At 37.1% G+C, this 13,463-nt stretch overlaps 1 protein-coding gene across 4 annotated transcripts in view; it reads left to right on the forward strand.

Annotated features, from left to right (window-relative positions):
- Window positions 1–13,463, forward strand: part of SMURF2 (SMAD specific E3 ubiquitin protein ligase 2) — a 94,348-nt gene that overhangs the window by 40,799 nt on the left and 40,086 nt on the right. For 3 of the 4 annotated variants that reach the window (XM_067547342.1, XM_067547343.1, XM_067547345.1), the window contains exons 2-4: window positions 361–399; window positions 2,199–2,307; window positions 11,305–11,438. In XM_067547342.1, coding sequence (XP_067403443.1) covers window positions 361–399; window positions 2,199–2,307; window positions 11,305–11,438 — 282 coding nt within the window. The remainder of the gene's footprint in view (window positions 1–360; window positions 400–2,198; window positions 2,308–11,304; window positions 11,439–13,463) is intronic. The other variant, XM_067547344.1, reaches the window with a different exon arrangement.

Consider the following 13,463-nt stretch of genomic DNA (forward strand, 5'->3'; position numbering starts at 1 on the left):
GCAGTTCCATCCCTCCTCCGCATGTTATCATGTCTTAGAGATAAAATTAGATAAAAAATATGGCCATATCTGAGAGGCTGGAAAGCTCAGACACATACTGAGAACTTTGCCTCTCTGTAACTTGCACCACAGCCGACCCTGGGGTAACTGCCAACAGAGGGAACTTCTGACTCCGCTTTCTGTGTTTACTTCACACACCGTTAAAAATGGCCCGTGATCACAATTTGTTTTCTTGCATACATCTTTGATGTTAATTAATTTTTACTTTGCACTGGGTTTTCTGGAATGCTGAGAAGATAAAGAAATTCTAAAATATTAATGACCAGTAATTTCATTATGTATTTCTTGTTTCCCTTGCAGTACTATGTGCAAAAAACTTGGTGAAAAAGGATTTTTTCCGTAAGTAGCTATTAAAATTTATGAATTCATATGTGTGGTACATGTTACATAAGTTCTGTACACTACTTTTTACATAGCATCATAGTACATTGACATCCATGTGTTGAAGGAGATAATGGTGTTTCCAACCCACTATTTTTCAGGGCGTGAAACTTTTTAGCTGGCACTCATGCTGGGAGTATTTTTTTTTTAAATATATTAAAAAAAAAAAAACACAAATAAACAAAAACATCAACCAACAACAACTCTGGACTGGTGTGGGAGAGGGTAAAGAAGCTTATGGGTTTCAGACATTTTTTGTGCTAATCAAAAAATATTGGTCTGATCACTCTTGGTGTTTAATTAGTACGATTGGCTGATGATATGCAGTATTTGTTTTTTAAACAAAAAAATTAATCTGGATTTTTCCCCCCACATATGTAACAGTTATATTTGTACTATTCCTAGAGTGGAGAGAGGTTTTTCATTTTTGAGTAACTTCTCTCAGGCAAAGTGCAGGTTTTCAGAAAACTAGTATCACATACACAAATATACATTGAAACATTTTACCATAGAATAGCTCCTTTGGTCTAACAAGCAGATGTACTTTTTTATACAGGTACAGAGCAGGTCAGAATACACATTCACCTACCTTGAACTGAAATTATGTATCTTCCACTAGTTTTCATGATTTAAAGGGAAAATGGAGATGGGAAAGAGGAGTCTTCTGATCTACACACACACGCGCGCGCACACATCACCTTCCTTCCAACTGAGACTGGAAGGTAAAGCAGGGAGAATCCAAAAGGGCAGACCTTTAAAGATAACCTGCAAAGAGGAAAGAGATGGATGCGTGCCCTTTTTTGTGGTCTTATGATACATAAAGTGCCTTAATGTAATTTTGTTTGTAAGCTCTCTTAGGAAGAGGCTGTCTATTACTATGTGTCGTATAGTGCCTAGCAGAATGTGATCTTGCTCTCAGTTGGAGCCTGTAAATGCTACTCTAATACAAATAATTAGTAATGATCATTTAAAAATCCTGCTTGTACTTAAATATTAAGAATGTTATCTTGTCTTCTGTGACTTTAGCGGCATCCTTTTTGGCTGTTCAGTGGGAACTTACACAGGGTTGAAGGGGCTGAGAGTGGTTAAAGCCTTATAACAAGAGCTTTTCTCCTAAATATTTGACTTATAGGTATTAACAAAACAAAATTTTTTAAAGAGTTTGAATAAAAATCACTTCCCTTCTCAATCAGGTTTCACTTGCTTGGTATATTTCATATTATTCTAACAGGTCTCCAGTCCATCCATAGTGCCATCCCAAGTAGTTAAGATTTGAATTGCTAGTGTAAAAATAGCAGAAGGAAAAACAATTTTTTAAAGGAGGGGAAATGTTTATCCCTCTTTACACACAAGGGGGGAAAAAAAGCAAAGAAAGTCAAAAACCTTTCTTTTTCTTTGCAGATCACCTTTTAGAGCATTGTTACAAAGTTCAGTTTGTTCATCTACTTAAAGGCAATTTAATATTGTAGTTCTCTTGTTTGTATATGTAAGACACATTTTTTATGTGTAGAGAATATGAAATATCTGAAAACTCTTTCAAAGCAAGTATTTTATCCTGAATTTTGAATATTCTAACACAAAGATCATATTAATCTACTTGGAGCTGAAATTATGATGATGACAGACTCTGATTAAATACAGCCCTTTTCAAAGTACCCAACATACAGGAAAAGAATCACACTTGTGTATTGGTTATCATTTTATTTTTCTCAGTTTTCAAGCATGCCCTTTTATGAGTTTTTCCTCCCCTCCTATAGGACTTCCTGATCCATTTGCTAAGGTGGTGGTCGACGGATCTGGCCAATGCCATTCTACAGATACTGTGAAGAATACGCTTGATCCAAAGTGGAATCAGCATTATGACCTGTAGGTGTTAACAGTGATATCTAAAATACAGCAAAGGTTTGAAGTTGAATCTTCTAAAGAGCACAGAAACTCTGAAATTGCCAAGTGTTCATAGTAGTATTCAGTTCAGGACTTAAAACATATGCCAGAGGAGTAAACTTTATTAGCTAGGGTGAAAAATACATGCACCACCATGATACCTTTCCCATCTCAAATGTACACTCCTGTATGTTTTCTAATACAATGTCTGCAATGAATTTTACAAATAGCATAGTGTAGTTTGAATTATTTTATTGTCCAACATTTTGATATTGGACTCTGTGTAAAATAAAAGGAAAAAATAAGTTACCAAGTTTCCCTAGCATTTCCACTTCATTTCATTTTTCTCCTCTTCTGCAGTGTAATTTGGTGTCCCTCCTTCTGTCTTTCAGAATCTTTCTTCAGTCCTAATGTTGTTTCCTTCTTTCCTTTTCTTACTCCCTTTAATTTGTATCATTCTTTCTAGTCTAAGTGTTTCATTTCTATTCTGTGTAGGTTTTTATACTGCCATCATCAGTATCTGAGCACCTTTCAGTAGTGCATTAAGCAACATGACTTACATCTGTCATGTGTGATTAATTTTTTTCTCTTGTTTCTCTCTAGGGGAGAATTTTCTGTGCAGAAATAATATAATATTTGGTTTTCTTAGGGATTTTTAATTTTTTAATCATATTTTGTTTCTTTGCTCTCTTCACCCCTTTTGTTTTTTTAGTATGTGCTTGTGGAGAAAGGCAGAAAAAACAGCCTCTGAACTATCTACACAATTTGCCTCATTGCCCTCTTTTTAGTCACTGATTACTTCCTGATTTAATCCACTTCTCCATTCACGTTGTCTTCCTTTCATTCCTGTTTTCTGCCAGTATCTGCATTCATTCCTTAGGGCCTGTGTTGTGGGAGTATTTGTATTGATCAGACTACACCAGTGCAGACCTCCAGTGTAGCTCCAATGCATGGGTGTAAAATGGGCTTTTACCAGTTTGAAACTGCTGTAGCACCTTTACACAGAATATTTGAAAGTGGGATAAACTGCACTGGTTGCAAGCCCTGATTTGCACCACCACAGCACATCTGTGCTAGCACGGTCAGTGAACTTACACTTTTACAAATATCTCCACTCTGTGCCTCCTCTTGCTTCCCGGGGAAAAGAAGCCATGGCTCCAGCCAGGATCCTAGATCAGTGGCTCTCAACCTTTCCAGACTAGTGTACTCCTTTCAGGACTATGATTTGCCTTGAATACCACAAGTTTCACCTCACTTAAAAACTACTTGCTTACAAAATCAGACCTAAAAATACAAAAACAGCGCTCTGTTACTGAAAAATTGTTTACTTTCTCATTTTTATCATATAATTATAAAATAAATCAATTGGAATATAAATATTGTATTTACATTTCAGTGTATGGTATATAGAGAGCAGTATAAACAAGTCATTGTCTGTAAGAAATTTTAGTTTGTGTTGATTTTGCTAGTGCTTTTTATGTAGCCTGTTGTAAAACTAGGCAAATATCTAGATGAGTTGATGTGCCCTGGAAGATCTCTGCTTACCCCTTGTTGAGAACCACTGTCCTTGATCTTCCGCAGAATACTTATGTGAAAGACCTGGTTTAAAGTAACCTCAGATCTTCCACTTCTTTGAATGGTTGAAAACTCAACGCGCGCAATAAGTTCTTCGAGTGCTTGCTCATGTCGATTCCTTTGTAGGTGTGTGTGTGTGTGTGCACCCCCGTGCATGGTTACTGGAATTTTTTTCCCCTTAGCAGTACGTGTAGGGTCGGCTTCAGCACCCCCTGGAGTCCCACGCACATGCTGTGGTATATTAGGCACCACTGGCCCTATGCCCCCTCAGTTCCTTCTTTCCGCCACTGACAGTTACAGGAACTGCGTTCGTTGCTTGCTTCTGCAAGTGCCTCTTAGTTATGTTCTGCTATGAGCAGGCAAAGGTTCCCCTTCCGGGAAGCATCACAGCTCACTCTACTAGAGCGCAGCATTCTTGGTGCAAGTGCCTATTCAGGACATTTACAAAGCTGCCACATGGTTGTCGGTGACACCTTTATGTCCTACTACGCTATTGTTTAGCAGGCAAAGGACGAAGCCAGCTTCGGCAGGGCAGTACTGCAGTTAGCTCATCTGTGAACTCCGAACCCACCTCCAAGGTACTGCTTGTGAGTCACCTACAATGGAATTGACATGAGCAAGCATTTGAAGAAGAAAAGATGGCTACTCACCTTGTAACTGTTGTTCTTTGAGATGTGTTGCTCATGTCCATTCCATGACCCGTTCCCCCCATCCCCCCTGTCGGAGTTGATGGCAAGAAGGAACTGAGAGGGCATAGGGCTGGTGGCGCCTAATATACCACGGCATGTGCGTGGGACTCCAGGGGGCGCCGAAGCCGGCCCTATGGGTACTGCTAAAGGGAAAAAATTCCGGTAACCGTGCAGGGGGCGCTTATGAATCTACAATGGAATGGACATGAGCAACACATCTCGAAGAACAGCAGTTACAAGGTGAGTAACTGTCTTTTTTTCCAGAATTTTTGGTGAAAGATACAAAATATTTGCATTATTATTTCTCTAAATGTCATTGATAATTTAATGAAATAATACTGCTTTATTGGGGGAGTAGGATTTTGTGGTAGTATTGTATAGGACAGTATTTTTTCAAAGCATAATTTCAAAGCTTTGTAACTGTGCCTTAAAATTTAATCTGCACTCAAGCTCTGCCTATCAAGTCTTATTTCCATTTCCTAACAAATTTGATTTAAAAGCAGTTTGTTATAAGGAGAAAAAACATCTCATCTCTATGCTTTCCATGTTTAAAGAACCCGAAAATGTTTTGATTTTCATACGTTATTAAAGGTGTTGATTTTGTACAAGGTGTTGATTTTGTACAAGTAGCTAATTAAGTGAATTCTCTAAATCATCAGGAACTGACTTTTTCCCCCCAGAGATTTCTTAGTATTCATACTTACTAGGCATTATAATCAGGAGCACTTGTTTTTCAGGCTAGTATGGCAAATACTGCTGTGGAAGTTGGTGCCAGCTGGTGAAATATATTGAAATTGGCAGCAGTGTCAAGTTTTGCATTTTCTTTTCCTCCTTTTCTCATTCTTTCCCATTTCTTCCCGCTCCCTTACCTTTCTTTTTGGAAATGCCAATTAGCACACCATTAATGAGCTGCTTTATAGGAACAAAAAGAGTAGGAAAAGAAAGAGAAAAGACTGTTGCCAAGTCTGTTTCCTACAATCTTGGTGGCTTTGTAAAGCTAGTTGTACAATTTTTAAAAGGAGCGCAATGAGTGACTAATTTGATGGTATTTATGTCTGCCTCCAAGCTCTATGCTGCACCTGCCTATATCTGAAAGAACAAATATTTCACCAGTCCCTACTTCATTTGGGCACTGCGAGTGGGGCCGCAGTTGTAGCGGCCTGTGGGAGTGAACAGTTGATGGGAATAGATTATTAAGAGGGTTGTGGTTAAGATTAAGTTATGGAGGGTTGTAAATGTCTCACCAGGGAAGTAGGCGGGAAGATGATAATAAAAATCGTTAGCAATTTTTCCCCTCCTTCTTTCCCATACCCATCTATATAAGCAGAACTTTCAACTTTGTGTTTTATCGTACAGTATGGACCTGCTGCGACCCAAAGACTCCACAGTTCAGATCCCTCTACGAAATGGAGCAGGTGCAATCTGTGCTATTTTGTGCAAAGTAGCAGAGGTCTTGGGTTTCTGGCAAATTACTATGCTCAATTGGGCAAATCTGGGGCATCTTTAAGTTATATCATTTTTATTCAATTGCACATTAAGTGTAGATTAATCTTAATTTTACAAAAAGGTTTTTATCCATCCTTCTTACTTGCAGAATCTTCTGTTTTGATTTCTTCAGACACATGCTTGTTCAAGTTAGCAATAAATAACTCCTCAGACAGAAGAGGTCTTCCCTCTGTAAATGGCATGTACTTTGATGAGATCTGGAAGAGTTGTTTCCATGATTTTTATTATGTAATGAATTCTTAAAGGAGATTATATGTTTGTGTATCTCTCATCCATGACGGAGTTGAAATCAAGAAAGTGAGGTTGCATTCATAGCTAACATTACTCTTAATACATATATCTTTTTAGGATATGATCCTGCAAAGAAAACTGTTCTTCCTGAATTCTCTGTTAAGTTGGCTCTTTAAATGGTGTAGGATTCAAAAGCACTGTCTGTACTTACGGTCTGACCTTACACTGAATCTCAATCATTTAAAAAAAAAAAGAAAAAGTCCTCATTCTCTCCATTCACTTCCTTTTTCTCCTTTATCCTCATTTAAATGCAACTTTTGTCTTTGCTGCCTTGCTCCATTACCCAGTAATACTAAATGGGATTTAGGGGACTAATTTTCTATTATTAACATTAGTTACCTAATCTTCGTTCCCTTTAAAAAATAAAAAATCTGAGCAGTCCTCAGCAAGTTTTCAAATGTACATATTCTCAGCTCCAAGTTGTCTAACTTAGCAGTTAGAAGTCTCTTAAATCCCAGAATGCTGTCCACGTGATTGTCCTCCTCAGGAGCCTTCTGTTGATTAAATGAGTTTGACTCTGTAGAATACATTAATCTGAATATCATTTAAATATATTCTGAATTCTTTCTTTGAAATAACTAATACCAGTTCTCAGCTCTTCAGCCTAAGCAGATGTTAAAATAAAGTAATCTTTTCCTTTGCAGAAAGTCTAGAAAAATGTCATAGTAAGAATAGTAAGTAACCCACTGCCAAAAAGGCTGATGATTAATCCCTGCAATCTATGAGATTATTTGCCTTTCTGACCTCCTCTGAAAAGAATAACATGGTAGATTCTAAAGGCGTCATAATGTTTACCCTAACAACACACCATTGCATGGGAACACTAGTGTCTCTGACTTATGACACTTGCGCTGTTACAGGAAATAGCATGAACGCCAAGGATAACAGATGGTGTCTCAATGGCAAAATGCCCACTTGGTCTCTTCTGTGGCCACAGAGCATTGGAAATCAACCAGAGGAAGGTGCAAATGTGTAGAATTTTTAGAACTGATGTAATTAAATACAGCATTGCTTAATTTTTTACTGTAAAGAAAGTATTTAGTTACTTAGAGGGTTTTTTTAATAGTTGTAATAGTCTGATGTGCAATATAATTGTCGTCTCTTGGCTACAATGTGTCTGCTGAATGCCAAGTTTAGGACCTTTCACATAACAAATTAACACTTACAGGCTTTTTAATGATGCTGCATCTGACTGTACAGTGAGGGAGATTTGTTATGTGTTTGTGGAACCGTGTTTTAGGTTGCCACATTCCTTAAGCCTGATTCAGCCCAATACACATCTAGCTTCTGTCTTGTAGAAACACCCCCCCCCCCCCAGGCTTTTGCAGTATTGTGAGGAGCAATAGTATCATCCCCCCCCCCCCCCCCCCCCCATGTGGTTCTTAATTCAGATTTTAATGTGACAGGAAGCAGTTGAATTTGATAAAGGATTAAATTCCTTAATCTAGCTGGGTGTGTGTAGGGGAAAATCTGGGAGCCCTTCCAGAAAGAAATTGCCGAAGAGATGCTTTTTGGATGTAGTTAAATGTCAATAAAATACCATGTTTGTTCTAGTTGTGTTCCATTTTCTCCCTTATTTTCCACCTTTTTATGTTTCTTTTCGCTCGTGTTTTTTCCTAGTGCCTGAAAAATCATATTTGGCACTTTTACAGAGCTTTACATGTTCAAAGCACATAAACATCTAAACCTAGCACTACCGCTGTGAATTATCAGTTTTTGTTTTTACAAATGGGAATACTGAGGGAAAGTGAGTAACTTGTCCACAGCAACAAAAGGAGTCTGTCAGAGTAGGGATTAGAATTTGGGAGTTTCTGGCTTCCAATCCTATTCTGCATTTTCTTTGCTTTTCTGGAGACAGCACATCTGGTCTGATCAGAGGTGCTTTTTCAGGAAGGAAAGATTTCCGCCCCTTCTTTTCTTCCTGCTTTCCTCTCCCAGACTGAGGTCTGCACAGAAAGTGTGCTTTGCCTTAGTACCATGTGGGTATGCAAGTCACTTGGAAACAACCCTTCCGGATGATGGTGGAGCAAAATTGATAGGCTCTGAAGGAAATGCTACCCGTGGACCTTGGCTAATTCAGATAAAATAGGAGCTGAACCCTTTGTATAAAACTTGACTTGAACCGTTTTAAGGTTAAATGAAAGATTTAATTTAATTAGACTCTAACTTACCTGATTTTGTTTAGTGGTGGGAAGTGCTGAAATACTGAGAATAGCTTGTTTTTAGAACATTTCATAAAACCCTGTTCTTGTGCAAAATCCTAGTTTTGCAGACTCAAGATACAGAATGGTTAAGATTGCTAACTTCTTGATACCTTGTTTATCTGAACTGCACCTCTTGAGGTTTCCTCTTCTCTAGTACCTTTCGTATTGTCTTCATGCAAGCATTGGAGGCCATTTTGTAGATATTGAGGATGGGTTTGGAGGAGGGGAAATGAGGAAATTTAGGATTTTGATACATTGAAACACTATGGGGGAAGAGAGAGAAATGGATTTAAATTATGTGAAGAAGCAGAGTTGAACTTCTTTCTTTAAGATTTTGAACAATTTTTTAATAAAATTCCTAGTAAGGCTTTTATGTTGGATTTTTTATTGCAAGTTGATGTGAAACAAATGTAACTTACTGTCCCAACAATGGACTGAAAATATAAACTCAGTCCTTAAGTACTACTATAATTTTTCTCTGACTCAATTTACATAGTAAAACGAGATTAAACATTTTTTCCAAAGAGGTCTGCTAGTGTTTATAGGAAGTGTTTTTTCCAAAGGAGGAAAAAACGTATTTCTTTCCATAAATAATGCTAGGACTAGATTTTTCTGATGCAAAATTCAGATGCTAAATTGGTAAGTAGTCGTATAGAAGTTCTTGCCTGCCTTCTATGGAGGACTTATTGGTTACTTCTGGGCCATAAAAGCTCACCCTCAAATGTTATAGTAGTAAAATATGGAAATATGTATTTTTACTTAATCAACTGTTCTAGATAGGTTTCAAATTTTATTTAAGGACATAATTTTTTTTACCTTCTTAAAAGCAACAAGGAAATACTGGAAAATCAGTCTACTTATGAATCCTTTATTAAGTGCTCATAACTAGTTCTCATAGGAATCTGTTTTAAGAACACAAAAATAAGTATATGAAATATAATGTATACTATCACAACTTATATTGTGCAAGTCAATTCCCCCGTCTTCCCTCCCTTTTTTCTCCTGTGCTTTTCTGCACCCAATACAATTTTTAAATTGGCATTGTCAAGGTTGATAGGCCAAAAATCTGACCTCCCTTAAGAGTTACATTTAGCGGTCTGCGAACAACTTAATTTTATTTATTTAAAGTTTTAACCCTAATTTAAAAAAAACCTAGGATGTAGTTTTTCTGGGTTTTTTCCTCTCTCCATGCTCACAGGTATGCACCTACAGTAACGCTCTTCCCTGCTCTGCTCTATTCTTGTATGCAGGCGGTAAAGTGAAATCTTCAAGAATCCTGCTCTGAAGGCCTGCATACAAGAAAGAAGCAGGGGGAAAGCGTTACATGAGCACTTACTTGAGTACAGCTGCAATTTAAATCCCAACAGGTAGGTCCAATTTTTGGTCTGCCAGCCTTGACAGTATCATTTAAACTTTGACCAGTTGCATTAAGATTGAGATAAGAAGATACAAACTAGAATGAATGGGGGAGAATATTTAGAAAGTGATAGTATGTGAATGGCTGAATTGATTATTTACTTTTTGTTCAAAAGAAGTTAGTAGTAATCTAAACAAGGCCAGAATCTGTGGTCAGGATCTGGACCATAATTTTTAAATTTATATTCCCCATGATTGAAATAACTAAACAATTAGATGCCAGTCATTCTTACTTAGACATACTGTCACTGTCTAGCCAGAGGGTGTTGGCAATAGTTGATATATCCAAAATACTTTGAAAAACTCTTGTGAAATTGCTTCCTGTAAAAACTGGTTTGCAAATAAAATGCTTCTTAAAAGAGAACTTAAAAAACAAACAACACCAAACCCATTAAGTGTTCAGATTTTCTAAAATTTGGGAAACTTTCATCTGAATTTGGCAAAGTACTCAGCAAAATGTTTTTGTAGCTCTGTAGATATCCTGTATTTCACACTTCAAGAGATCCAGCAGGTCTGAATCAAAGTAGTATATAGTCTTTTTTATTAGAGATAGTAGGTCAGAGGCAAGTCTTAACTGGTGTAACTTGCATCATCTTCTAGGCCTCCAGGTTGCTTAAATTACACCTGTTTAGATTTCTTAAGACTCTCAATATTTTATCAATGTGGAACTTACATTACTTCTAAATTTGGCCCACTAAAAGGAATGTAAATTGAAGTAACCTGCATACCAAGGGATTGGTATAGAAGAGGAAAAAGAAGCAACTAATAGGAGGGAGCAAAATGATGCAAGTTGAAGTAGGGGACTGTTTTCTTGACATTTGTTACTCACTTAGGCTTGATCCTGCAAACATACAGAGGCTTAACTTTATACATATAAGCAGTTCCATTGTCTTCAGTGGGACTAAACACATGCATAAAGTTAAGTAAATGCTTAGTGTTTGAAGGGATGAGTCCTTAAGGTCTGATCCTAAATTCATTGAAGTCAATGATAGTCTTTCAAACTGACTTCAGTAAACTTTGGATCAAGCTCTTCATCATGAAAACTGTGGGACTTCAAACATGAATATTAAATACATGAATGTATGCAGAATCAGGACCTTAGAATCCTTTAGATCCCCTTACTTAAGTGTAGCATACATATATATCCTCTGTGAAGGTTGAGTCTGTGGCCCCTAGAAAGTATGCTAACTATTTTAATATAAAAGTTTGTAAAGATTTTTTTTAAATTGCACTCTATAGCATCTTCAAAAAATATAGCAAGTGTTGTTTGTAATGCTATTTATTTTTGTCCTTTTCAGATATATTGGGAAGTCAGATTCAATAACAATCAGCGTATGGAACCACAAGAAAATCCATAAAAAACAGGGAGCTGGTTTTCTGGGTTGTGTGAGACTTCTTTCAAATGCAATCAACCGCCTTAAAGACACTGGTTGTAAGTAGATTAAGTGCTAACATTTCAGTTCTGTTTTAGAGTACTTATGGAAAGAATTTTTAAAAAATATCAAGTGGCAGCTCGTGTGTGTGTGTGAGTGAGAGAGAGAGAGAGAGAGAAAATGAATGTTTTGTTTTTATTTTGCCCTTTTCAGAGCTCTCTATTTTCAGCTGGCAGCCAGCTTGCAATTAAGGCAGTGATTCTCAGACCACATATTACAACAGAAAGTTTCAGAACTCCCTCCAATCTAGACATAAATAAAAGGAAGGGGGGAGAAGAATGATGACCCACCTGAAGAAAGTTGCAACCCCTAGGTGGAAAACCCATGCCTAAGTATTGCCTTTATGACCACCTTGGACTTCAGCAATTTCATGAATGAAAATTGGTTCAGTCCTAAACTTCTTGTATGCCTTATGACTGAGCAATGATCAGAAATATAACTATCTCTTTGTCTTTCCACATACCTTACTTTTATATTTGTACAAACGTCTACTGGGATACTATTAGCATTGTTGGCCTTATTTAACCAATTCTAATCATTCCCTGTTGTGAGGAAAAATAGTCCTAGTACCATCATGACTCACTTTACACCATTTTCTTTCACAACTGTTTATGTACATTAGTGGTATGTTTGCACTGAAAGTTGACAATATATAATATCTTTTCTGTGTCCCAGTGCAACAAAAGTATGCAAGAGATGGGCAAAATAGCATACTTAAAATCCTTAAGGTAACATGTTTCAGGTGAGATCACTAAAAAGGTAGTTCAGTTTCGACGCCTTAGAATCTCAAGTGTCCCTTTCTTAACTTTGTTGCCCTAGTTTGGTGCTTCTGGTGCTGAATGCCCAAATTGAATTTCCTATATCAGAGCTGTAAAGGGAGGAAAATTCCAGTCACTGCCTTTATTACCTTCAAAGATACAACTCTTATCAGAATTGTACTGTTTGGATTCCAAGTGTTTAGCTTGTTTCTATTTTAATAAATTTGTACTTTAAAGAGGTGCATGAAGGGTAGCTTTAACTTGAAAATTAGAACTTTGTAGTTTAGAATTACGGTAAATTCAGTTTCTACCAGTGTAGCTTGTGCTGAAATACGTTAGTTTTATAACAAACTTTGACAGTAGTGTGTATTTACCATTTTAAGAGAATGTTAATAAAAATTATAAGATGTCTTTTTCTCGTTATGCTAATTAACATGGATGCCATTGAAACTGGTAAGAGAACAGTAGTTGATCAATCATAAGGCATGCCTGCTACTGAACAAAGCTTGACAAACCACTCTTGATGAAAAACATATACTTACCTGGCTAGGTCAGTCAGACTTTTTTCCCAGGAAGTATTTTAGTCTCATAGACACATAGACTTTAAGGTCAGAAGGCACCATTATAATAATCTAATCTGACCTCCTGCACAATGCAGGCCACAGAACCTCATCCACCCCCTCCTGTAATGAACCCCTAACCTATGACTGAGTTATTGAAGTCCTCAGATAATGGTTTAAAGACTTCAAGGTACAGAGAATCTCCCTTCAAAATGATTCCTGAAGATGAAGAAGCAACTGAATCTCTGATTTCTAACTGCTTGTAGTTGTCTGTGTGGTTCAACACATTGCATTTTGCTTAACTGCTTGGACTTCTTGCTATTTGTTGTGGAGTACATGCTCATTTGATTGATTGTTCCAGATTAGCGGTGTCTGTGTTAACGTCTCTCTTGTAGTAATATGGCATGCCATGGTGACCATAAGTTATGGTGGTAGTTGTTCCCCACAAGGGAACTAAGTTAGTTTTTAATACCATATATCAGTCCAGACTCTGACAGCAAAATCTCCTGTGTTAAATGAGACAGTAGAAGGAGAGTAAGAATTGTGAGAAGGAAAGAACTTTGTGAAGTGGGTCAGGGAATAGTTTAAAATTTAAAAAAGGGGATTAAATGCTTTTTAACTTGAATATTTTTATGTGTGATTTTAAAAGCATTAACATTAAGCATACTGTCTTCAGAATTTTGTTTGTTTTCTCCTCTGTCTGAAT

The sequence above is a fragment of the Emydura macquarii genome, unplaced genomic scaffold, assembly GCF_026122565.2.
Source record: "Emydura macquarii macquarii isolate MOO-44397 ecotype Brisbane River unplaced genomic scaffold, CSIRO-AGI_Emac_v2 contig_1230, whole genome shotgun sequence".
NCBI lineage: Eukaryota > Metazoa > Chordata > Testudines > Chelidae > Emydura > Emydura macquarii.